Source organism: Erinaceus europaeus, chromosome 10, assembly GCF_950295315.1.
Source record: "Erinaceus europaeus chromosome 10, mEriEur2.1, whole genome shotgun sequence".
Classification (NCBI taxonomy): domain Eukaryota; kingdom Metazoa; phylum Chordata; class Mammalia; order Eulipotyphla; family Erinaceidae; genus Erinaceus; species Erinaceus europaeus.
In genome coordinates this window covers 13729606-13756622 of record NC_080171.1, presented here as the reverse complement: position 1 = coordinate 13756622, position 27017 = coordinate 13729606, and the positions used below count along the sequence as shown (strand labels likewise).

Sequence of the window (27017 nt, the reverse complement as noted above, 5' to 3'; positions counted from 1 at the left end):
GGGGGCTTGAACCTGCGTCCTTGTATGTTGTAATGTGTGTGCCTAACTAGGTGCACCACCACCTGGCTCACTTTTTAAAATTTATTTTTTTAATTTTTTAAAAATGGTTTCTTTTCTTTTTTCTTCTTTTTTACAATTTTATTAATCTTTTTTTTCCCTTTTGTTGCCCTTGTTGTTTATTGTTGTTAGTATTACTGTTGTTGGATAGGACAGAGAGAAATCCAGAGAGGAGGGGAAGACAGAGAGGGGGAGAGAAAGACAGACACCTGAAGACCTGCTTCACCCCTTGTGAAGCAACCCCCCTGCAGGTGGGGAGCCGGGTACTCGAACCGGGATCCTTATGCTGATCCTTGCGCTTCAGACCATGTGCGCTTAACCCACTTGCTACTGCCCGGCACTCTTAAATTAATTTTTTTAATGAGAAAGTTATAGAAAGAGAGACAAAGAGCAGAGCACTGCTCAGCTCTGGCTTATGGTGGTGCTGAGGATTGAACAAATCTGTTTTTCAAAAAGTCTGCTTTGGAAAAACTGTCCCTCCCTCCTTCAACACCCCCACCCGCAGCATAGCTGTGCCAGCAGGAACGATGAGACTTGGCACAGGGCAGAGGAAGCAGGGAGGGAGTTGGCCATTCTAGCCGGGGTGGGGTGGAGGGGGTCAGCAGGGTCTCACAGAAGCAGAGCTGCAAGAGGCAGGGCACAGTCTGGGGCAGGAAGGGGGTGAGGTGGAAGGGCAGGTTGCGCCCAGGCCTGTGTGGGAGAGACATGACTAGGGGGCCAATTTCAAGTCCTTTCTGGGCTAAAGGGCGCTGGGGGAGCTACAGACATGAAGCTGGTCACCCAAGGACTTACTTTCCTTAAGGCGAACTTCCAGCGGCACCTGTAACACAGTCTCCACGGCTTCCGTCAGGTCCTTAAAGAAGCTCTTGATGGGCCCAAAGGAGACCGGCTGGGGCGGGCAGGGCTCACCTAGGCTCATCTGCTGTTTCAGCTTCTGCTCCATCTCCATGTAGTCCTGCAGGGCAGACAGCAGTCAGGGCCGCAACCCAGCCTCCATCACTGGACCCAGGAACTTCATCCCAGCAGGTGCCGCCCTGCCTGGGACCCCTCCAGCCAGCCCACATCATGAGTCCAGGAGTGGAGCCCTGGAGGTCACACAGTGGGCCCTGAGGTGCAGTACACAAGGTGACAGGGCCGAAGCAGTCTGGAGGCCCGGCCCTGCCGTGCCCACAACCCCAGAAGGGGCTCTGAGACTGGCAGGGTCCACTGGGGACATACACAAAGGAGGGAGTAGGAAACCAAGTCCCTGGAGGGAAACTGTTGGATAGTATACCAGCTCCCCTGGCTTCTGCTTAACCATATGCCTATAGAGGGATAGATTTAATCCCATTCAAAGCTTTGGTCTATTTACATAAATCACTTTTACATTTACATAAAGCACTCCCTCCAGGGCATTGGTGGTTCAGTGATAGGATTCTCGCCTGCTCCACCCGCTCCTTGTCACACTCTGATTTTCACCAGTCACTTTTCTCTCCACCCTCTCTATGTCACATCCTATTTCCACCCTACTTGGCAAGTATATATAAAGACAGCATTGTGAGTTTTACAGTACTTGAGTTTAGCTTAGCTCGTCTTAGATTGTGCTGCGTCCTGCATGAATAAAGAGATACTGCGTACAACCCAGCCATGAGTCCCTGGTTGTCTGTTACCCGCCCGTGAAGCCAGCCCAGCGAAAACAACATAACCCGTCGAAAACAACAGGAAACTGGAAATGGAGCACTCTGGAAAATTCAGTCAAAAAACAGTGAGGGGGGCAGGGGTAGACAGCATAATGGTGATGCAAACAGACTCTTATGCCTGAGGCTCCAAAGTCCCAGGTTCAGTCCCTGACACCACCATAAGCCAGTGCTAAGCAGTGCTCTGGAAATATATATATATATATATATATATATATATATATATATATATATATATGGAAAGAAACAGTGAGGGAGTGTGGCCACCACGTGGGCCTATCCTGCTTCCTGTCTGAACCACATCTTTTAATTAATTAATTGACTGATTAGTTCATTTTTATTATTGCCACCAGGGTCATTGTTGTGGTTTGGCACAGACACTAGGAATCCACTGACCCAGTGGTCACTGTTTTTTTCTTTCTATTTTTTCTTTCTTTCTTTTTTTTTTTCAAACTCCTCCATTCTTTTTTTTAATTTAATTTTATATTTATTTATTTATTCCCTTTCGTTACCTTGTTGTTTTATTGTTGTAGTTATTGATGTTGTCGTTGTTGGATAGGACAGAGAGAAATGGAGAGAAGAGGGGAAGACAGAGAGAGGGAGAGAAAGATAGACACCTGCAGACCTGCTTCACCACCTGTGAAGCGACTCCCCTGCAGGTGGGGAGCCGGGGGCTCGAACTGGGATCCTTATGCCGGTCCTTGTGCTTTGCGCCACCTGCGCTTAACCCGCTGCGTTACAGCCCGACTCCCCTCTATTTTTTATTTCTTAGAACAGTGTGAAATTGAGAGGGAAGTGGGGAGCACAGAGGGAGAGAGAACACCTGCAGATCTGCTTCACTGCCTGCGAAGCTTCCCCTTGCAGATGGGGTGTGGGTGCTTGAACCCAGAGCCTGCACACAGTAATGTGTGCACTTAACCAAGTACACCACCACCTAGCACCCAGCCCTCCCTTCTCATTATTTTGTGTAGCGAGAGAAAGAATTGAGTAGAAAGAGGCAATAGAGAAAAAAAGGGAAAGACAGACACCTGCAGATCTGTTTCACCACTGGTGAAACTTCCCCTGCCCCTGCAGCTGGGGGCCAGGGGCTTGACCCTGGGTCCTTAACACACTGTAGCATGTACGTTCAACCAGGTGTGCCACCATCCAGCCCCTGACTGCATCTTTTTTAAAAAAATATTTTTTAATATTTATTTATTTATTCCATTTTTGTTGCCCTTGTTGCTTTATTGTTGTCGTTATTATTGTCTGTCTTCGTTGTTGGATAGGACAGAGAGAAATAGAGAGAGGAGGGGAAGACAGAGAGGGGGAGAGAAAGAGAGACACCTGCAGACCTGCTTCACCGCCTGTGAAGCGACTCCCCTGCAGGTGGGGAGCCGGGGGCTTGAACCAGGATCTTTATACTGGTCCTTGCGCTTTGCGCCTCGTGCACGTAACCCACTATGCTACCGCTTGACTCCCGGCTGCATCTTTTAAATCCAGTCCCCTTCCTGGAGCCAGGGACATGACTTAGCAGGTAGAGCACAGACCTTGGGGCCATGGGTTCAATCCCTGGCAGCACAGAGAAGTCCCCGGGGACAGAGACAGGTGGAGCTCCGTGGACGGTGGTCAACAGGGTTTCAGTGTTGTCTCTCCCTCTCTCAGAAAAAAAAAAAAAAGGACAGATAGGAAAAACTGGGGCAGGGGCAGGGTGCAATGCATGAGTGAAGCCCTGGGTTTGTTTCCCAGGACTTAATTAAAAGCAAAAATGCACCTTTCCAGTGTTAAGTGTGGTTTTGCCGAGTAGACACCAGAGTCCTCTCTAGTGAGAAGGCTCCTCTAGTCTGACGGGCTCCAGGACCTGTTGCCCTGGGGCAGCCATGTGAGTGTGGTGTCCTGCTTAGCAGAGAGGCAGCCGCCCCCTTGGAGCAATGTCGTTTTCGACGGGTTAGGTTGTTTTCGACAGGTTATGTTGTTTTCGCCGGGCTGGCTTCACGGGCAGGTAACAGACGACCAGGGACTCATAGTTGAGCTGTACGCAGTATCTCTTTATTCATGCAGGACGCAGCACAATCTAAGACGAGCTAAGCTAAACTCAAGGTACAGTACTCTAAAACTCACAATGCTGTCTTTATATATACTTGCCAAGTAGGGTGGAAACAGGGCGTGACATAGAGAGGGTGGAGAGAAAAGTGACTGGTGAAAATCAGAGTGTGACAAAGAGGGGATCAGGGTGTGACAAGGAGGGGGGGTGGAGCAAAAACATATCATGAAACAGTGGAGATTGAACCAATGCCCTGGAGGGAGGTGCTTGTTAACAGCGGTTATATAAATAGAATAGTGTTAAGCAGGGGGGATTTAAACCAAATGAAACAGAAGGGGTCTCATGCATACCAACAGAGCAAACCTGGGCTGTGGCCTGGATTTCCCCTGTTGCCAGGCCTTCACCCTGTCTTTCTGGCCCTGCTGAAGATGCTGTGAGCTGCTCAATGCTGCTCAACAAACCTCTTCCTCACTTAGAGTAGTTACGGTGGAGCCTCTCTTTTGCAGGGAAGGGCCCTGCCTGCATGTCCTAAAGGGTTGTCCTGTGCCAGGAACTGTGGCAGAAGACAACATGCTTCTAAAGCACAAACCCCTGGCCATGCCATTTCCCTGGCTGCCTTCTCTTTACAGAATAAAGTCTTTTTTTTTTTGTATTTATTTATTTATTCCCTTTTGTTGCCCTTGCTGTTTTATTGTTGTAGTTATTATTGTTGTTGTTACTGATGTCATTGTTGTTGGATAGGACAGAGAGAAATGGAGAGAGGAGGGGAACATAGAGAAGGGGAGAGAAAGATAGACACCTGCAGACCTGTCTCACCGCTTGTGAAGCAACTCCCCTGCAGGTGGGGAGCCAGGGGCTCGTACTGGGATCCTTCTGCCGGTCCTTGCGCTTGGCGCCACACGCGCTTAACCTGCTGCGCTACCACCCGATTCCCAGAATAAAGCCTTAACCCTGTGCAGCCAGTCAATGGCGCACCTGATTAAGCAAAAAAAAAAAAAAAAAAAAAAAAATTACAGTGTGCAAGGATCCAGGTTCAAGCCCCTGGAAAGCTTCAAGAGTGATAAAGCAGTGCTCCAGGTGTCTCTCTCCCTCTCTCAATCTCTCTTTCCCTCTCTGTCTCCCTTCCTCTATCAATTTCTCTCTGTCTTTAATAAAAAAGAAGTCATGAACCTGTGAGCAGACACATAAGGTTCTTTTGCCAGTTAACCTGGCCTCTGGGCCCAGCAGCATCTCCCAGTAGTAGTAGCCCCTCCCCTGTGTCGGGACTCAATCTCTAGCCAGCCTGAACCCTGGTGGTATCCTAGCCTGTCAGCCTCTCACAAACATATGGTTCTTTTCTGCCTGGGGTGTCTCTGCTTTGTCACTCTGTGGATGCCTGGCAAGCTCCTAGTCATTTTCCCACACCCAGATCCACTGCCACCTCCTCCTAGATGCCTTCCCAGAACCCTCCTTTACAGAGTTGGATGCTCCTGGGGTGTAATTTCACGAGCTCACTTGAGCTGTGTTGTCAAGAACGTCTTCTGAGTATGCCTCCCTATGCTCGAGCTGCGAATGCTAAGCAGTGCCTGGTGCAGAGCAAGCTGCTCAGTACATGCCTGATGAAGAAGGGAATGAGAAAAGAGGGGCCAAGTGGTGGCTCACCCGGTTGAACACATACAGTACTATGCGCCAGGACCCAGGTTCAAGCCCCCAGCCCCTATGTGCAGGGGGGAAGCTTTACCAGTGGTAAGTAGTGCTGCAGGTGTCTTTCTCTCTCCCTTCCCTCTTGACTTATTTGTCTCTATCCAATAAAATTTTTTAAAAATCATAAAAAAAAAGAATACAGTCGGTTAAGCACACATGGCAGGAAGCACATGGACCAGCGTTCGAGCCCCCGGCTTCCCACCTGCAGGGGGGTCACTTCACAAGCTGTGAAGCAGGTCTGCAGGCGTCTATCTTTCTCTTCCCCTCTGTCTTCCCCCTCTTCTCTCCAGTTCTCTCTGTCCTATCCAACAACAGCAATGACAATAATAACAACAACAAAGACAACAAAAAAGGGAAAAATGGCCTCCAGGAACAGTGGATTCGTAGTGCAGGCACTGAGCCCTAGTGATAATCCTGGAGGCAAAAAAAAAAGAAAAAGAATAATGAATGATGGAAATCTGTGACATTGATACTAGAGAACAAAGGAAAAAGATGACAAAGTCCCAAAAGTGGGCAGCGGGGTGGTGGTGGCGCACCTGGTTGAGCACATGTATTACGGTGCGCAAGGACCCGGGTTCAAGCCCCCCAGTCTCCACCTGCAGGAAAAAGCTTTGCAAGTGGTGAAGCAGGGTCGAAGGAGTTTCTCTGTCTCCCTCTCTTTCCCTTGTTTCCCTCTTAATTTCTTTCTTTTTTTTTTTTTTTGTCATGGTATTTGGGATTTTTTTTTCTTTATGGGGAGGATTCACAGTTTACAGTCGACAGTAAGATACAGTAGTTTGTACGTGTGTAACATTTCTCAGTTTTCCACATAACAATTCAGCTCCTTCTAGGTCCTCCTCTGCCATCACATTCCAGGACCCAAACACCCCACCCCCATAGTTGTTTACTTTAGTGAAATACACCATCTCTCTTGACTTCTGTCTCTATCCAAAATAAATAAACAAAACAAAACAGTCCTGAAACTGTATTTGTGGTGGGATAGTAATGCTCTTCTCCAAGGATGTAGCCTTTGTATTGGGCATCCCTGCAAGGTGCTATGATGACGATGACAACAACGTGACATCGGAAATAAGCCCAGGCCTCCTTCACGCATAATAGCACTGAGACATCAGGAAATAAGCCCAGGCCTCCTTCATGCATAATAGCACTGAGCAGGGAGTCTGGCATAGCACAGCGGGCTAAGCGCAGGTGGTACAAAACGCAAGGACCAACAAAAGGATCCCGGTTCGAGCTCCCAGAACCCCACCTGCAGGGGAGTCACTTCACAGGCAGTGAAGCAGGTCTGCAGGTGTCTGTCTTCCTCTCCCCCTCTCTGTCTTCCCCTCCTCTTTCCATTTGTCTCTGTCCTATCCAACAACAGTGACAGCAATAACAATAACAACGATAAACAACAAGGGCAACAAAAGGAAAAGTAAATAAATATAAAAAAAATAGCACTGAGCAGCCTCCCTAGCCCAAATTTTATTCTGAAAATTTCCATCAGGAAGAGGGTGAGTGGGTCAGGAGTTGGCACAGTGGATAAAGCTTTGGCCTCTCAAGCATGGAGTCCAGACTTTGATCCCAGCATTGCATGTACCAGAATCATGCTCTGGTTCTCTCTGTCTTTCTTCTTCCTTCCCTCCATCCCTCCCATTAATAAATACACCTTTTAGTTAGTGGGGGCCCTGGTGCTGTCAATGCTGCTCCCTTGCCATGGTGGGGTAGAGCCCAGGGCCTCACACAGGGTTTGCTGAGTCATCTCCTGAGCCCCCAAAGTACCATTATTATTATTATTATTTAAAAAGAATTTATTTGTTCATTTATTTACTCATGAGATGGATAGGAAGAGAGAAAGAACCAGCCATCACTCTGGTACATGTGCTGTTGGGGACCCAACTCAGGACCTCATGCTTGAAAGTCCAATGCTTTATCCACTGCGCCACCTCCCGGACCACTATTATTATTATTTTTTAAACTGAGCCATGACAGTATTTTCTTATCTTTTTAAAATATTTATATATTTCTTTCTTTATTTCCTTTTTGTTGCCCTTGTTGTTTTATTGTTGATGTAGTTATTATTCTTGTAGTTATTGCTGTCATCGTTGTTGGATAGGACAGAGAGAAACGGAGAGAGGAGGGGGAGATAGAGAAGGGGAGAGAAAGACAGACACCTGCAGACCTGCTTCACCACTTGTGAAGTGACCCCTCCCTGCAGATGGGGAGCCGGGAGCTCGAATTGGGATCCTGATGCTCTTCCTTGTGCTTCGCGCCATGTGCACTTAATCTGCTGCACTACCGCCCAACTTCTGCCCAAAAGTAACATTATTTTTATTAATTAATTAATTTATTTTGCCTCCAGGGTTATTGCTGGGGCTCAGTGCCTACACCACGAGTCCACTACTCCTGGAGGTTCCCCACCTTTTGTTGCCCTTGTTGTTTTATAGTCGTTGTGGTTATTATTATTGTTGCCATTGATGTCGTCGTTGTTGGCTAAGGCAGAGAGAAATGGAGAGAGGAGGGGAAGACAGAGAGGAGGAGAGAAAGACAGACACCTGCAGACCTGCTTCACCGCCACTTGCAGGTGGGGACCCGGAGGCTCAAACCGGGATCCTCATGCCAGCCCACGGTCCTTGAGCTTTGCGCCACGTGCACTTAACCCGCTGCGCTACCGCTGGACCCCCAGTACCATTATTTTTAAAACAAACAACTGGATGAAGGAATATAATCTGTCTGGGAGAACAGTTCACTCAGAATTTGGCTGAGGTAGTCAACAATGAGACATAAAAGTGGACCTACCCACTGGGGACTGACTGGCTTGACTAGTTTGTGCTGGCTTATTGGTCTTATTTTCCAGCCAAAGCCCTTTATAATCTTTGGTTCGACTCAATGCCACTCTTATTTAGTTATGCCCTGCCTTTCCCCACAGGCTTTAAGACATCTTACAAAGCTTATCTAATCCCGCAAGCTTTTCCTCTATAGTGAGAAGAATGATCAAAACAGAAAGTCTGGATAAGAATGTAAATTGGAAGCCAGAGTGAACGGAGGCACAGAATGCATGCTGTGAGGCCAGTCGGCTCTTTGAAACACATCTGCCTCCAAATCCCCCCCAGAAATCATGGCAAACAAGGAAGCAGGAAGAAGGAGAGAGTGAAAATGCCAGCCGCGTGCGTAGGAATACTGACCTGCAAGAGAGGACTTTCTCCCGGGGTTCCTGGAAGGCAGGGACCACGCCCTCAACAACATGCCGCCACTATGACTATCCCAGTCTGGCCTGTCCACAGTGACTCTCTCAGGGGTGAAGTCTCAGACTCACCCTCGGCTCAAGGTCACAGCCTTCAACAGAGCCCAGCAGTCAGGCGGGGAGTGTATCGGCCCTCTTTCCTCTTTGGGATTACTCAGTTCCTGAAGTCTGCTCTGCAGTTCAAAGGACATTTGCCTTCCCAGCAGGGGCCTCATCTGAGACTGTGAGCTGAGGACCAGGCAATAATGAGCGGTGACTTTAATGTCTAGCAGGCCCGAGTTCTGCTCTTGGCTCTGCCACCATCCTTCCACTTCCCAGGGCCTCCGTTTCTCAGTAATCTGAGGGGGTGGACACACCTGCTGGACATGTTTAATAATCAGAACTAAGGCATATGAAGTGCTTGGAATACAGAGGCCCTCAGAAAATGGTGACTGTTATTCAATTAAGCCAAGAAGGATAGTATCTTCCTAACAAGGTAGACTTCTTAAACAAACAAAAATATATGTACTTATATATACAAGTAAATATATATATTTACTTATTTATTATTGGATAGAGACTGAGAGAAGTTGAGAGGAGAGAGGGAGATAGAAATGGAGAGAGGCAGACAGACACCTGCAGGCCTGCTTCACCACATGTGTAGCTTTCCCCCTTCAGGTAGGAACCAGGGGCTTGAACCTAGATCCTTGAGCACTATAATGCTCTTAACCAAATATGTGACCACCTGGCCCGACAAGGTATACTTTCTGACCACTTCTGTGAGGCAAGAAAGCCTACACACTGGCAAGGCAAATCTGTGTGTATTTATTTACTCAGGGTGTGACCCCCCTGTGTTCAGCGTCACAACGGCCAAAATGAAACGGGGTGGCAGGTACCCAGCATTACCTGCAGCAGCTGTAGCGGACTGGACTCCTGGCTGATGCCATAGACCCTGCTGGAGAGATCATTTATGGTGTCGATTTGCTTCCCACAAGATTCGATTTGGTCCCTATATGCCTGGAAGGCAAGCTGTGTGTTTTTATCAATTAATGTCTTGGCCATCCCTTCCTCTTCTTCTAGGAGCATTCTCAGTTCGGCGAATTTCTTCGTCAGCCAGGCTTTACTGGACTCTGCCTGGGCCTAGAGAAAGCAGTTACACATGCCATGAGAGTCAACCAGAGACCCATAAACACCAACATGAAAATTGACAACTTCTAAAAAGTGAGTTCAGTTAGGTAAACGTCAACTTTAAAAATTCAAGCTTTCCGGTAAGATGACCAGAGGGCTCTGGCACTCAGAAGTAGTAGGCGTGACTTAGCAAGGAAAAGAAGGCAGGACTATAAAAAATGGATATATATATATATATATATATATCTGTGATCTTGGGAGAACTACTGTGGTTTCCAATGGAGGGGATGGGGACACAGAACTCTGGTGGTGGGAAAGATGTGGAATTATACTTCTGTTACCTTATAATTTCGTAAATCAATACTAAAGCACTAATAAAAAAGAAGAAAAATCAAGCTTTTTCTAGCTTCCAGCTAAAATCAATTATGAAATGGGTGGAGAACTAAAAGATCCCTTTTTTTCCCTAATTTTTTAAAATCTTTATTTGTTGGATAGAGTCAGAAATTGAGAGGGAAGGAGGTGATAGAGAGGGAGAGAGAGACAGAGAAACACCTGCAGCCCTGCTTCACTACTTGTGAAGCTTTCCCCCTGCAGGTGGGTGTTGGGCATTCTGCCAGCTCCCCCTGCTCCATTGCTTGATGCTGTGGTCTATTTACATAATCACTGTTTTGCCTGAGACCCGGCCTGCCTGCAGGGCATTGGTTTCATCCCCACTGGTTAGAAGGAAGCTTGCTACCTTTGTGCTCCTTTCCTTTTCTCCACCCACTCTTCTACCCAGTTCCTTTTTTCGACCTGCCACTTCCATCTCAGAAAATATAAAGGGCAGGTTTTTCTGATCAATAAAGCATGGCATTGCATTCCTAATCAGCCACGAGAGTTCCTGGTTCCTCTCCCGCGGCGCTGAGTAAGCAGCAGCCAAGGTTGGCTCCGGTCGAACTCTCTCCAATCCGGAGAGCACGTGCCCAGGAAGAAACACCCTCAGGCTAGCCCGGCAGGCGGGGACCAGAGGCTCGAACCTGGGTCCTTGGACACTGTACCTGTAACATGTGCGCTCAACCAGGTGCGCCACCACCTGGCCCCCTAAAAGATCCCTTTTTAAATAGGAGAAACAAAGCACCAAAATATTTAAAAGTAAACCTGAGAGGGGCGGGAGGTAGCACAGCGCAAGGATTGGAGTAAAGATCCCGGTTTGAGCCCCTGGCTCCCCACCTGCAGGGGTGTCGCTTCACAGGCGGTGAAGCAGGTCTACAGGTGTCTATCTTTTTTTTTTTTTATTTAAGAAAGGATTAATTAACAAAACCATAGGGTAGGAGGGGTACAACTCCACACAATTCCCACCGCCCAATCTCCATATCCCACCCCCTCCCCCGATAGCTTTCCCTCTATCCCTCTGGGAGCATGGACCCAGGGTCATTGTGGGTTGCAGAAGGTAGAAGGTCTGGCTTCTGTAATTGCTTCCCCACTGAACATGGGCGTTGACTGGTCGGTCCATACTCCCAGTCTGCCTCTCTCTTTCCCTAGTAGGGTGGGTCTCTGGGGAAGCTGAGCTCCAGGACATATTGGTGGGGTCTTCAATCCAGGGAAGTCTGGCCGGCATCCTGATGACAAACAGGTGTCTATCTTTTTCTCCCCCTCTCCATCTTCTCTTCCTCTCTCTATTTCTCTCTGTCCTATCCAACAACAACAACAGCAATAACAACAACGAGGGCAACAAAATGGGAAAAAACAAACAAACAAAAAAAGGCCTCCAGGAGCAGTGGATTCATAGTGCAGGCACCAAGCCCCAGCAATAACCCTAGAGGCACAAAAACAAACAAACAAAAAGTAAACCTAACAGAAGCTATAAAGGTTTGGGGGCTGAGGGGCAAATGGTGACACACCTGATTAAGTGCACATCGTATGAAGTGCAAAGACTCAAGCAAGTATCTGGGCTTGAGTCCCTGGCTCCCCACCCGCAGCGGGCTGCTTCACAAGCAGTGAAGTAGGACTGTAGGTGTTTCTTTCTCTCCCTATCTCCCTTCCTCTCTCAATTTCTCTCTGTCCTATCCATCTCCCCACCTCTCTCAATTTTTCTTTGTCCTATGCAACAAAATAGAAAAAAAAAAATCCTCCAGGAGCAGTGGATTTGTAATGCTGGCGCCAAGTCCTAGCAATAACTCTGGAGACAAAACAAACAAACAAAGACACCTGCAGACCTGCTGGGGGCTCGAACTGGTATCCTTGCACCAGTCCCTTCATTTTGTACTATGTGCGCTTAACCCGGTGCGCTACCATCCGATTCCCAAAAAAAGTCTTAAATAAGGAAAAGTTGCACTGTGGTCTGGGAGGTGGTGCAGTGCCTAAGCTATTGGACTCACAAGCATGAGGTCCTAAATTTGATCTCCAACAGCACACGTACCAGAGTGATGTTTGGTTCTTTCTCTCTCTCTTCTCCTTTCTCATTAATATATAAAATATTTTTAAAAGAAGAAAAAAAGAAAAGTTGCACTGAACACATTTGAAAAATCTGAATGCAGGGGGCTGGGTGGTAGTGCAACAGGTTAAGCGTACATGGCACAAAGCACAAGGACCAGTGTAAGGATCTCGGTTTGAACCCTGGCTCCCACCCCGGCTCCCCACCTACAGAGGGGTCACTTCACAAACGGTGAAGCAGGTCTGAAGGTGTCTGTCTTTCTCGCCCCTTCTCTGTCTTCCCATCCTTTCAATTTCTCTCTGTCCTATTGTAGGAACTGAGCAAAAAGAAATTAATGTAAGATGGTAAATAATGAGACAAATGAATCTAGTCTCAGGAAACCCAAGGGTTAAGCAGGCAATTATAAGACAGGCTTGTCCCTGAGGAAGAAAGCAATTCTCAGGAGTTAAAGCTATAAACAGAGACAAGCCTGGGAGTCTGCAAGGCAGGAGATAAATCAAAGGACAGACTCTGAGAAAACAGTCTAGGAGCCTAGGGTCAGGAAAAGGAAATAACCTCGAGGCCAAAAAAGACCCCCTCCCCTCCCCTGCACCTGGGGGCTATAGATAACTATTGTTGTAAAACTGTCATGTAACCACACTGTGCAGCTGAACCTCGTCACGTAGCCGTGTGATGTAAAAGGCATATAAACCCTCGTAAGACTTGGGTACGGGGTCGATTGCCAGAAGGCTGTTGCACCAGCCCCTCAGTAATTCGGCCCTAGCCGGCTAGAATATAATAAAAGCTCTTTGTCTTTACATCACCCTGGTCTCTTGGTGATTTTCCTGGATTACCGAACCTAACACTATCCAACAACAACAGTAGCGACAAAAACCTGAATGCATACACACACACACACACACACACACACACACACACACACACACACATACACACACACCCTGTGTCACAGGTGGCATAGTGAGTAAGGCACTGAACTCTGGTTAGTTGGTTCGTTTTTGTTTTGACACCAGGGTTATCAGTGGGTCTATTTGCTTGCACAACTCCACAATTCCCAGTAGATCTTTATTTTTAGGTATAGGAGGGAGAGGCAGAGAGGAGAGAGAGACCACCGCACTGCTCCGCCTTTCCTGAAGCCTCACTCATGCAAGTTCCCTCAGATGTGGTGGCCCAGGGCTTGCACCCAAGTCCTCAGGCATGGTGATAGGTGATCTATCTTTCAGAGGCACGAGGTCTTGAGTTCAAACCCTGGCATCACATGTGTTTGAGTGATGCTCTGATTCTCTCATGTTAATAAATAAACAAATATTAAAAAAAAAATTTCTGGTTGGGAAAGTTCATCACTACAAAACTATTTATTACATCCAAATTGATCTATAACCAAAATGCAATCCCAATAATAGTCTTAATAAGTAGATTAAATGAATATTTAATTATCATGGAGGAGAATAAGTGCAAGAAAAGTCAAATTGCTTTTAAAGTTAATGAAGGATGACCTTCTTTGCTCAGGGCCAAAAGCAAATTACAGAGTAGGTCATGCCCCCAAATGCCACCCTGCTCTGAACCCCAGTGGATGTTGGAGTCTCCTTAAGAATCAAGGAAACGTGATTGGAAAATACTGTCTGGCCAAAGACAGTAAGCATTTAAAAATTTTTTAAAAATATTTATTTATTTATTTATTTTCCCTTTTGTTGCTTTGTTTTTTATTGTTGTTGTTGTTATTTATGACGTTGTTAGATAGGACAGAGAGAAATGGAGAGAGGAGGGGAAGACAGAGAGGGGAAGAGAAAGATAGACACCTGCAGACCTGCTTCACCGCCTGTGAAGCGACCCTCCTGCAGGTGGGGAGCCGGAGGCTCGAACCGGGATCCTTATGCCAGTCCTTGCACTTTGTGCCACCTGCACTTAACCCGTTGCGCTGCCACCCGACTCCCGACAGTAAGCACTTTTACCAGCTGGGCAACACTGGTGTCTGTTAGTGCATGTGCAGCAGGCCTGGCCTCCTCTCCCTGTGAGTGTGCCCAGTGTAGCATGACAGCATCAAGCAGGATTGGGCAGTCTTCTCAACATGGGAAGTGGATACGTTTATACAGTTTTCTGCTTTCATACAACTAGTTATGAAAAGGGGCCAGGTTGGGTGGCGCACCTGGTTGAGCACATGTTACAATGTGCAAGGATCTGGGTTCAAGCCCCTGGTCCCCACCTGTAGGGGAAAGCTTCACGTGGTAAAGCAGGGCTGTAGGAGTCTCTCTGTCCCTCTCCCTCTCCCTCTCCCTCTCCCTCTCCCTCTCCCTCTCCCTCTCCCTCTCCCTCTCCTCTTCCTCCCAATTTTTGGCTATCCCTATCAAGTACATAAAAGATAATTTAAAAAGTTTTAAAACAAAAATGGTTACTTTAAATAAAAACAAATAGGTACGAAACAAATAGTAGGATTAAAAAGATCTTAGTGTTATGATACATGCGCTATGCATACAGGTTACACCATGGATAGGGCTTGAAGAATCTTTCTTTGGGGGCAGGGGTAGATAGCATAATGGTTATGCAAACAGACTCTCATGCCCGAGGCTCCAAAGTCCCAGGTTCAATCCTCTGCACTACCATAAGCCAGAGCTGAGCAGTGCTCTAGTTAAAAAAGGAAAAAAAAAAATCTTTCTTTAAAGTTTTTAAAATCTTTATTTATTTATTGGATAGAGACAGCCAGAAACTGAGAGGGGAGTGGGAGACAGGGAGAGACAGATACACTCACAGCACAGCTTCACCACTTGTGAAGCTTTCCTCTTGCAGATGAGGACTGGGGGCTCAAACCTGGGTCCTTACGCATTGTAACATGTGCGCTCAACTAGGTATGCCACCACCTGGCCCCTTGAAGAATCTCTTTATGGGAAAATTCAGACACAAAGGGGCAAATATTGCATGATTCTAAATATATGAACTATCTAAGATAAGCAAATTCATACAGGCAGGAAATAGACTTAAATTTACTAGGGGTTAGGCAGGGGAAAGGGAAATAATTGCTTACTGGTTACAGACTGGGCTTATTTAACATTTGGGGTGATAAAAACAAGTTTTGGAAAGGGCCAAGGATAGCATAGTGATTATACATAAGACTTCCATATCTGAGGCTGAGGTCCCAGGTTCAAGCCAAGTAGTGCTCCAGCAATACATGCATGCATGCATGCATGCATACATACATACACATACACACACGCATACACACACATACACACATGAATACACACACATACATACATGCATATACACATACATACAATACATTTAAAAAGGAAAAAGGTTTTGGAAACACATAGTGGAGATGGTTGTACAACTCTGTGAATGTAATTAATGCTACTGAGTTTTACACTTAAAATGGTTGAAAATGGTAAACTCTGTGTTATATATGCTTTACCATAAAAAAAAAAAAAAACACAGAAATAGTGGGCTGGGTGGTAGTGCACCAGGTCAAGTGCACATAGTGTGAAGCGCAAGGACCAGAACAAGGATCAAGTTTCGAGCCCCCAGCTCCCCACCTGCAGGGGGGTCTCTTCACAAACAGTGAAGCAGGTCTGCAGGTGTCTTTCTCTCCCTCGTCTTCCCTTCCTCTCTTGATTTCTCTCTGTCCTATCCAACAACAGCAATGAGAAAAAAGATGGCCTTCAGGGGCAATGGATTCATAGTGTAGGTGCAGCCCCGGCGATAACCCTGGGGGCAACACACACACACACACACACACACACACACACACTACAGTGGAGCTACATGTCATGACATAGAAAGTTCTCCAAGACACCACGTCAGAAAGAACAAGTGGCTGGATAATACTTAGAGGATCCCACCTGTGTGAAAGATAATGCAACAAAAACAGCATACAGGTAATGCAGGTACATTGAAAATGGGTTGCTTATGGTCATACTTGAGAAGGGGTGAAGGAACTGATATAATAAATTATGGTTTAAAAATATTTTTTAATTTATTTAATGAGAGAGAGAGAGAGACCAACCCCAGAGCACTGCTCAGCTCTGGCTTCTGGTGGTGCTAGAGACTGAACCTGGGATCTTGGCGCCTCAGACATGAAAGCTTTTTTTTTTTTTTTTCCAAACAGCTCATGTATTTATTGCTGAGTCAGGAAACAGGAAGGGGTACAAGGCTGAGTGGATTCCTAATCAAGTGTGCAAGACAACAGTGCTTCGCTCAGAATATTAGCGGCCTAGCCCAGCATAAACATGTGCACATCTTAGAGGATCATTACAGACCCAGCTGTGTTCTTCTGCAGTGTCTCCTCCTGGAGTTGTACCTATCTTATTACCAGCCTTCATCCGAGTCCACTGAAGAATGGGAAATTTCTGCTTTTGCTTCTTAGCCAGGAAGCGCTAGATTCTGAAAGTCTTGTGGGAAGATGTGGCAAGGACAAGTCAGTCCGCCACCACGATGGTGGAGAACAGGAGAGAAAGCAAACTTTTTGTTAAATTTATGCCTACCACCAAATTCCTGAACCCCACCTGTATTTACTCATGAGAGAGGGCCAGATCATCATTGGCATTATGTGCTTCCAGGGATTCAACTCAGGACCCCGTGCCACAAGTACTGTGATCTACCACCATGGAACCTGTCCACCCACTGGACCTGAACATCTGTAGAGTCCGCACAGTAGAAAGATCCCTGGTATATGGGCAGCTTGGGGAGACGGGGTGGGCTGGTTCTGCATGTTTTCTTCCTTTTTTTTTTGCTTCCATGGTTATCACTGGAGCTCAGTGCCAACACTACAAATGTAGAGCTCTTGGTGGCCTTGTCTTTTTCTCCCCCATTTTATTGGACAGGACAGAGAGAAATGGAGAGAGGAGGCGGAGATGGGGGAGAGAAAGACAGACACCCGCAGACCTGCTTCACTGCTTGTGAGGCCACCCCCCTGCAGGTGGGGAGCCGGGGGCTCGTACCCGGATCCTCGCGCAGGTCTTTGAGCTTAGTACTACGTGCGCTTAACCGGTGCGCTGCTGCCCACCTGCCCTACCACGTTCTGTTCCTAATGGACAACAAGTGTGTCGTTTGGCAAAATCTAGGCGATGGGTCCCTGAAGGCTGCATTCCCTATGTGCTTTAAAGGAAGTTAGATTCAGAGGCTCCTACCAGCACAAGAATTGACTTGGGGCTGCCCAGGGATGAATCTCCAATTTATAGCCATGGCCATGGGCCAGTGAGCCTGGACACACACACACACACACACACACACACACACACACACACAGCTTTACTGAATAACGAAACGAAGGAACGACCTTGTGTCCTGAACCTCTGATTCAGAAACACACTTCGGAGGCCACATGTGTAAACAAATGATTCTCCTATAGAAACTGAGAACAAATAGCTCCTCTTAACCAAACTGTGCTCCAGGAGTTTCTACACAGCCACCTTGTTAAAATAAAGAAATAAAACCAATGACACTTCCAGATTGTTAGAACTCTCAGCACAGGAATTACTGTTATAAAACACCCACCAAAAAAACTTAAGGTGTAAGTAAATAAGGTGGATTATGCAACATGGTTGAAGAAAAAACAAACATATATTGATCACCTAGGTAGTCAGAGCTGAGTGGTATTCTGATTGGGGTGTGTGGGGGGGGAGATTAAACTAGAGAATTCTGGCAATGAGACAAGGAAGTCTGTTGTTTAGTGCCAAGTTGTTTCAAAGTGAAACTGGACTCCAGATGGTACTGGGCTGGGTGGGGCCTGTCAGAGTCCAGTGGAGAAGGGTGTAAAGGTTGTGTCGCAGGAAGAGTCTGAACAGCAATGAAGTCCTGGTCAGGGGAGGGTGCAGGGTCTTACACATGGAGCACTGGCTGCCATGTGACTCAGCTCTGTGAGCACTTCTAGGGGGTGGCTGTTGAGGAAGGGAAGTGTGCAGTCCCGTCCTGTCCAGGCCACCTCAGCTATGGTGGCAGTCTTTGGACTCTGACCTATAGCAGCAGCCTGCAAAGGTGGCCATGCCCAGCAGGGATGACAGAGATCAGCTGCCCGGTCAACATCACTGGCACGGCCTTGGCAGAGTCTGCTTTCCATTCCCAGTCTGGCAAAGGTTGGTGCTGTCACCCCAGTGGTCCCTCACCATGCAGTGTGTGGTTCAGTCCCCACAGCTCTGGGGAGTCACAGGAAAGGGGACAACCAGGAGCCCAGCATGTTATCCCACTGCTGAGGGGCTGTTGGGTTTGGTGCCAGCCTAGCTCCACGTCCCGTCTCTCCCCTGCTCTGCCCTGCTCTGCCCTGCCCTACCCTGCCTTGCTCTGCACACCTTGGGGGCTGATTCCTGGAGCTTTAGTTTCTAGGATTCTCCATCAGGCTAGGCTTGGTCAAGGGGAGGGGGAAGAGTGGGAGGAAGAGTGCAGCTGGCTGTCCCTCCCAGCAGTGCAAGGTCTCCCCAGCCCCTGCCCTGCAGCTCCCACTACTGGTCTGGCTCCAGCTCCTGCCCTGGGGCCCCTGCTCTCTGCTCTCAGGGCTTCCTCCTGTCATCCTGTGTGTAGCTGGAGGAGCCGTGGCTTCCTGTTGGTGCTAATGGCCTCGCCAGCCCTCTGAGGATTAGCTTCCTCTCCTCTTCCGTGTGGTGTCACCCATTCACTCACCTTTGTCTGAAACCATCAAGATGGCTTTTGTTCTGGGTGAGCCTGGATGATCATAGCTGTATCCTCAGCTCTACCTGTACCTTGCTTGTAGCCATTATGTTATTTCTTCTTCCTGCATATTCTAAATTATACATATATTTAACATATATTTTCTGGACGGAGTTGGGGGTCTTCCATATGCATGATTCTACTGTACTGTGCTACCTTTCATTTTGGAAAAAGAGAGAGAGACTGAGACTATAGCACGAGACCTTGCCCTACCTGGTCAGCTTCCTGTCTGCCCTTAAATTTGTTTTTTTAAGATTTATTTATTTATTTCCTTTTTGTTGCCCTTGTTGTTTTTATTGTTGTTGTGGTTATTATTGCTGTTGATGTTGTTGTTGTTGGATAGGACAGAGTGAAATGGAAAGAGGAGGAGAAGACAGAGAGGGGGAGAGAAAGATAGACACCTGCAGACCTGCTTCAGTTCCTTCACCTCTTGTGAAGCAACTCCCCTGCAGGTGGGGAGCCAGGGGCTCGAACCGGGATCCTTACGCCAGTCCTTGTGCTTTGCACCATGTGCGCTTAACCCACTGCGCTACCACCAGACTCCCGTTTTTAAAGATTTTATTTACTACTAATGAGAAAAATAGGAGAGAAAGAACCAGACATCACTCTGGTACATGTGCTGCCTGGGATTGAACACAGGACCCATGTTTGAGACAGAGTCCAGTGCTTTATCTACTGCACTACCTCCTAGACCACTGGCCCTAAATTTAAAAGAAAGGGAGAAAGAAAGAAAGAAAAACAGAAAGAAAGAAAGGAAGGAAGGAAGGAAGGAAGGAAGGGAATGTGTCTATGTATATTGATTCAGTAGATAAGTAACCAACCTCAACTATATACTTTTTTCCACTTAAAAAAGTATCAGTGGGGGAGATAGTAAAATGGCTCTGCAAAGAGACTTTCCTGCCCAAGGCTCCAAGGTCCCAGGTTCAATCCCCCATACCACCATATGTCAGAGCTGAGAAGTGGTCTGGTAAAATAAAATTAAAGGAAAAAAATGTATGAAAAGGGGACCAAGCAGTTGTGTACCCAGTTAAGTGCATATATTATCAAGTACAAGGACCCAGGTTTGAGCCCCTGCTCCCCACTTGCAGGGGGGACACTTTACGAGCGGGGAAACTGATCTGTAGGGGTCTCTTTCTCTCCCTGTCTCTATCTTCCCTCCCCTCTCAATTTCTCTCTATTCTATCAAATAAATAAATAAATGTGTCAAAAAGGGGCAGTGAAACAACCCCAGTTCCAGCCTGGCTGTCCCTCACTGGAGGAAGCTTCTGTGATGCCTTTTTTAAAATTTAATTATTTTTTTTTCTTTTATTTAAGAAAGAATTAATTGACAGGGTAGGAGGGGTACAACTCCACACAATTCCCACCACCCAATCTCCATATCCCATCCTCTCCCCTGATAGCTTTCCCACTCTATCCCTCTGGGAGCATGGACCCAGGGTCATTGTGGGTTGTAGAAGGTGGAAGGTCTGGCTTCTGTAATTGCTTCCCCGATGCCTTTTTTTCTACCTCGCCCTCTCTCTAACTGAAGAAGAAAAAAAGGAGTCAGGCAGTGGCACACTGGGTTAAATGCACATAGTACAAAGCGTAAGGACCTAAGCAAGAATCCCTGTTCAAGCTCCTGGCTCCCCAACTGCAGAGGGGTCGCTTCAAAAGTGGTGAAGCAGGTCTGCAGGTGTCTTTCTCTCTCTCTCTCTCTCTCTCTTCCCTTCCTCTCTCAATTTCTCTCTGTACTATCCAATGACAGCAACACGAGAAATGGAAAGAATGACCACAGGAGGAGTGGATTCATAATGCAAGCAAGCACCAAGCCCCAGCGATAACCCTGGAGGCAAAAAATTAAAAAAAAAAAACTCATTGTAGGAAAATCTGTAAGATTCGGAAGGAACCGCATAAGCACTATATATATATCCATCTCACCCTAGTCTGAGTGAAGTGCGAGAAGCAGGTAAGGGATATATATTCCCTACAGCTGAGAAGCCACAATGGAGAGCAAGTAACATTCAAGCAGGGTGATGTAGTCAGGGTGTGGGTGTTGGCTGGGGGTTAATGACCCAGTCATTGATTGTTCTCTGGAATGGGCTGGTTTACGAGGCCAGGTCGGTCATTGGTTTCTGAGCAGCGGACTTTGCACCATGTACCGACTTTATTGGTTTGCATTTATTTATGAGTCCATGGCCTGCCCTATGGATGACTTTTCAGGGGAATAGCCTTCTGTCCTGTACTGCCAGCACTGCCTCTGTGTAAATAGGCACCAAGCAGCACAGGTAACCAGTCCTCTTCCCTCCTTTTTTTTTTTTTTTAATAGATACAGGCAGAGAGGCAGAGAGAGAAAGTGAAAGAGACCATACCCATGAAGCTTCCTTCTATGCCATAGGGATTGGGCTCCAACTTGAGTAGAGCACAGGGAAAAGCAAAGGACTACCCAAAGGAGCTATTCTGACAACACCTCAGGCCCTTTCTGCCACTAGCCACACCTGCCACCATTGGGCAGAATGCATGGGAACCCTTAAAAGAAAGAAAAATTAGCTTGGAAGAGAGTGCTTAGGGCAGCACGATGGACTTTCATGCTGGAGGTTCTTAGGCCTCAGGTTCAATCTACCATAAGCCAGAGCTGAGTAGTGACCTGAAAAAAAAACACACACACACACACACAACCAAGACCCTAAATAAAAGAATTTAATCCTTTACAAACGTTATGACTAAGCTAAAAAAGAAAATCAATCTTCCAAATTATAATCAAACAAAACAAAACCAAAGACCTCAGAGACCTAAACTAAGAGGGAACTCGATGTGAGAAGCAGCATCTCTTCCTGACCTGTGGGTCAGTCCAAGGCACAGGACCCCTCAGTGGACAGGCCCTAGAAGGCACAGAGCCCTTACTTCAGGGAGCCAGTAGCTGAGGCCAAGAGGGAATGGATCCCACTGAGTTCACACAAAAGGTCCCAAAAGATGCTACAACTCGGGAGTTGGGTGGTAGCGCAGCAGGTTAAGCGCACATGGTGCAAAGCGCAAGGACCGGTAGTAAGAATCCTGGTTTGAGCCCCCAGCTCCCCACCTGCAGGGGAGTTGCTTCACAGGCGGTGAAGCAGGTCTGCAGGTGTCTGTCTTTCTCTCCCCCTCTCTGTCTTCCCCTCCTCTCTCCATTTCTCTCTGTCCTATCCAACAACGACGACATTAATAACTACAACAATAAAACAACAAGGGCAACAAAAGGGAATAAATAAATATAAAATTAAATTTAAAAAAAAGGGAAAATAAATATGAGAAAAGATGCTACAACTCTTTCACAATCAATATGGTAGCACATCATAATGTCAGTCCTAACCTTTCATTTAAAACTTACAAAAGAATCCATTTAAAGACAGGGGGATGGCTCAGTGGCAGAGTGCATGCCTTACCGCATGAGCCTCTAGGTTCGATTCCCTGCACTGCCTATGATGAAGTTGTACTCTGGTCTCTCTCTTTCTCTCTCCATTATTATTTTTTTAAATAAATATTTCTATGAACAAGGAGACACATAGTTAAGCAATTAGTTGACATACAACTTAAATTTATTTCAACAGGCAATAAAACTATTACTAATCCCCAAGCTGTATTTTGCTCTAAGGTGAGTTGGGGTGAAGGACATGGAAGACTCGTCCCTCCAAGAGACTAGCCTTGGCAATGGTGGGAGAAAAGGCTATTCCTCCCTTTTGAGAGGTGTTTTGGGAGGACAAGACAAAGGCATTGGACAGAGATGCCAGGCTAGCCTGAGGGTGTTTCTTCCCGGGCACGCGCTCTCTGGGTTGGAGAGAACTCGACTGGAGCCAACCTGGGCTGCTGCTTACTCAGCAATACGGGAGAGGAAGCAGGAACTCATGGAGGAGCAGGAACACAATGCGTCTTTATTGATCAGAGACAACGCTTTTATATATATTTTTTTTTTACCGGAAGTGGCAAGTCAGAAAAGGAAATGGCTAGAAAAGGGTATAGAGAAAAGGAAAGAGTGGGCTAATGGTAGAAACTCCCTTAGCAACTGTTGCGAAGGTTTTAACTGGTGGGATTAATTCATACCCTGAAGGCAGGGCAGGTCTCGAGGTAGAAAGAAGATAGATCAGGCAAAACAATGATTATGTAAATCGGCCCCTAGTGTCAGCAATGGAGGATGGAGCAGGGGGGCTGCCCGACACAGAGGAAGACTAGCCAGGACGATAATGAGCCAGGAGCCTCACACCCCTCATTTGCAGTTCCTTTCTGGGCTGGCACATAGTTTTTCCTTTTTCTCATAAAGGACCACTGAAATGATAGAAGCTATAGACCCCACCAAACCTGATCTAGCCCTTTGAAGCTGGTTTTTATTTTTCCTTGGCTACCAACAGGAGAAAACCTTGCATCTGAGGGGAGATGTGGGCACCCCCATTGGAGTAAGGGAGAAATGTCTACTTGCCTTGCTTTTTTGTTGCTGTTGCCACCAGGGCTTTATGCCTACATGATTTCACCACTCCCAATGAACAATTCTGAATTCCTTTTATTTTTTTCCAGGTAGAGGGTAAGAGACACAGAAGGAGACAATGACACGGAGATGAGGAGAAATACCACAGCAGCACGCCACCCGTTATGAAACTTGCCCTGTTCATGGTGCTCACACATGATGGCTGGCAGCTCAAACCCAAGTCCTTACACATGGGAAAGTATTTACTTTACCATGTGAACTATGTCCCGGACTTCTACTTGCCTTAATCTTGACAGCAGTATCTTCCATCTGGTGTATGTTGCCAACTTGCTGCTGCTTCTTGGTTGCCAACTGCTTTAAACACTCTTGGACGAGTTTCTGTATGTGAGGGAGTCAGGGGAAAAGGTCTTACTAGTACTGTCACTCTTGAGACAACAAGGCATCCCTGGGGTCATCCTTCTCCTGTTTTCTGCTTCAGCTGAGGAACTGGAGACTCAGAAAGTAAGGTGATTTGCCTAACGTCCGTACAGCAAGTCAGAGGATGAGCTAGAGGCCCATAGCAGGTCTTCAAACATAGTGCTCACTCCCCCTATTATAGCACAATCCTGCTTGTGGCCTGATTTTTATTCCCCCCTTAAGTAAGACCTTAAGATAAGCAATTTGGAGTCAAGGGAGTCTCTACCTAGTGAGTGCAAACTGCTGGGCCTGTGTCTGACCTTTCTCAGAGCTTATATTTAGCTGCTGGGCTCAAGTCTAGCTGAGAAGGTCTGCTTGGGAGCTCTCAGCCTTTTGGAAGGCCTGATCCACACCTGTCCACACCCCCAACCCCACACCCACCCCAGGGACTTAGGGGGTGATCCAGAAAGTTTGTCTGAACTGAACAGAATTGCCAAGGGCATCCAACTTCAAATGGAGAAGGGAGCCTCCAACAAGATGTTACAAGCACAAGCCTGAGAGTCAGACAGGACCTCCTAGGTCTGAGACCCTGATTTCCTTTCCATGACCTCATCTCTCTAAACCTGTTTCCTGAACTGTCAACATGTGGGTAACCTCACGGTGGCTGTGAAAGGTCGAAATGAGAACTATACCAAGTGCTTGGTGCAGTGCTAGGCAGACAGGAAGTGCTTAGTAATGTAGTTTATGGGGCCAGGTGGTGGCATACCTAGTTGAGTGCATGTTACCATGCACAAGGACCCAGGTTCAAGCCCCCAGTCCCCTCCTGAAGGGGAGAAGCTTCATGAGTAATGAAACAGTGCTGCAGGTGTCTCTCTGTCTCTCTCTCCACTTCCTTCTCATTTTCTGTCCTACCACATTAAAAAAAAAAAAAAAGAACAATGCAGCTTATTTTTATTATTCAATAAACATGTGTGAACTAGGTGAGGAAGTGCGACAATGACCCGAGTATGAGCTTCCAGGTTGCACTGTGCTGCCCAAGTCCTCAAGTCCAGCTCCAGTTCACTGCCCAAGTTCAAGTTCCCTGCCCAAGGGTAGCCAGCCTCCTAATGCCCTCTGGTCACTTCCCCATTGCTTTGTATCTGATGAAATCTTAACTGACTGTCCTTTGAGGTCAGTTCCAATGGCTCCTCTCTAGGATTCTGGTTCCTGGTTTACAGTCTTTCCTCTTTGGCTCTCACTGACCATGGTCTTGGGTTCTGCTGACTACAATGCCTACCACTTGGCAGCATCCACTCTGCCCCTCACCCCCTACCCAATTCCAGGGAACTCCTCCCAGCCAAGGCAGGGCTGAGCTGCTTGCTCCTTGACTCATGGCACAAAGCATGTGCTGAATGGATGGATGGAAGATGGGTAAGCAGAGAAGTGAATGGTGGGAAGGGAGGTAGGTGCAAAATGAGCTCCCCCAGGTGTGTGTGTGTGTGTGTGTGTGTGTGTGTGTGTGTGTGTGTGTATACTAGTGATGGACAACCTGTGAGAACAACATGCCATCTCTTTGGAATGCAGGCTTCTATTTTTTTTTTTTTTTAATTTTTACTAGAGCACTGATTAGCTCTGGCTTATAGTGGTGGTGGGGTACTGAACCTGGGACTTTGGAGCCTCAGGCATAAGAGTCTCTTTGCATAATCATTATACTACTCCCTCCCCCGCCCCACTCTCTGAATGTAACCTTCTAAACTCTGGAAAACAGCCTTTTGAGGAGTAATTACTATTATTAAAGCCATTTTGTAGTTGAGAAAAGGAAAACTCTGGAAGCAGACAGGTCTTGAGCCCCAAACTCCACCAGCCTGACTGTGTGGACCCCGTGGGGCCTTTTTTCTTTCATCTTGTTCCTTCACGGTAGTTGCAATGGGACAGTGTTCAGTCGTGCTACAAAGGGAAGTAAATGGCTGTTTAGAAGAAATGTCTGGGGCAGGGGTAGGTAGTATAATGGTTATGTAAAGAGATTCTCTTGCCTGAGGCTCCTGAGTCCCAGGTTCAATCTCTTGCACCACTATTAGCCAGAGCTGAGCAGTGCTCTGGTAAAAATAAAATAAAATAAAATAAAGGATGGGGGGGGGAAGAGATGTCTGAAGACTCCTTGGAGGCAGAATGAGAATCAACATGTGTGGGAAACAGGAGAGGCTGCCTCGACCAGAGGGGAGGGGGGATTTAACTAACAACTCAGGCCATGCTGGCAGGAAGGTGGAGGTTGGACTACTTGTCTGGAGCCCCAGGCCACTATGAGGGCCCTAAGGGGGCCCTGGTGGTGGAGAATCTAACCACTGAAGTCTTGGGTTCAAGGGTTGATGAAATGGCTGTTACGCTTGCAGAATGGCAGGATGTTGAAGGGGGGGATAGGTGGAGGTGAGGCCACACCCTGGGTATCAGGGCATCCGGGCTGCTGTCAACTCCAGCACAGAAACCCGGAGGTGTAGTATGTGGGGCTGCCTGGGGACCACGCAGCTGTTTTCTAACGGGAAGTGCTTTTCCTCTATTTAAAGGTGGGTTTTCTTCCAGGCCAGGAGCTGGAAGTGTTGGTGGACCCGCCTCGGTGGATGAGGCCACGACTGTCTGAGCACCAACCCCGGGCTCCCAGTCCACACTCGCAAACCCACATTTGTAGACACTTGGCTGATGACTTAGCCCACGTCCTGGGTGGGCATCCCCTGGACCCTCCCCGGCTCCCCAGTCTCTCAGAGCCACAGGTCTCGCGCCTGCAGACCACCTTCCGGGTTCCAGGTCCTAATGGCAACCCGCAGCCGCACCCCGGGGCTCGCCCCCCGCCCCCAGCGCGCGCCCCGCGCCCACCTGCACGTGCGCCGCCTCGTCCCGGGCCAGGCCGACCGGGTGGCCCTGGTGCGCGCCCAGCACCGGGCACAACGTGCACACGCAGCGGCGGCAGCGGCGGCAGAAGAGCTCGGCCTCGCGCTCGCTGTGCTCCGGGCAGCGCCAGCGGCTCGCCGTCTCGGGCCCCGCGGGGCCCCGCTGCCCAGGGGACGCACCCGGAGCCGCCGCGCCCGCCATGCCCCGCACCGCGCCGCAGCGAGCAGCCGCCGGGCAGGAAGGAGCTGGGGGAATCGATACCCGGGCGGGGTGGGGCGGGGCGGGGCGGGCCGGCTGGGGCAGGGGGCGGCCCTGCGGGACTGCTGGACCCGCTGCGAGGGTAGCAGGGTAGCGACTGCAGCTGCGGCCTCCAGCACTGCCTCGGCTGAGGGCCATCTCTCCCTCTTTAAAGAATTTTATTTTGTTTTGTTTTTAAAATCTTTTGTTTACTTATTATTGGATAGACAGAAAAATTAAGAGGGGAGAGGGAGATA

General features: G+C 47.7%; 1 protein-coding gene across 1 annotated transcript in view; it reads right to left on the bottom strand.

The window, feature by feature from the left end:
* The window catches only part of TRIM14 (tripartite motif containing 14), a 41156-nt gene extending 14429 nt beyond the window's left edge, over positions 1-26727 (bottom strand). Inside the window, exons 1-4 of the mRNA XM_060199116.1 lie at positions 26509-26727; positions 23548-23643; positions 9545-9778; positions 850-1012 (exon numbers count right to left, since the gene is read on the bottom strand). Coding sequence (XP_060055099.1) covers positions 850-1012; positions 9545-9778; positions 23548-23643; positions 26509-26724 — 709 coding nt within the window. The 5' untranslated portion in view covers positions 26725-26727. The remainder of the gene's footprint in view (positions 1-849; positions 1013-9544; positions 9779-23547; positions 23644-26508) is intronic.
* Between the last annotated feature and the right edge of the window lie 290 nt (positions 26728-27017).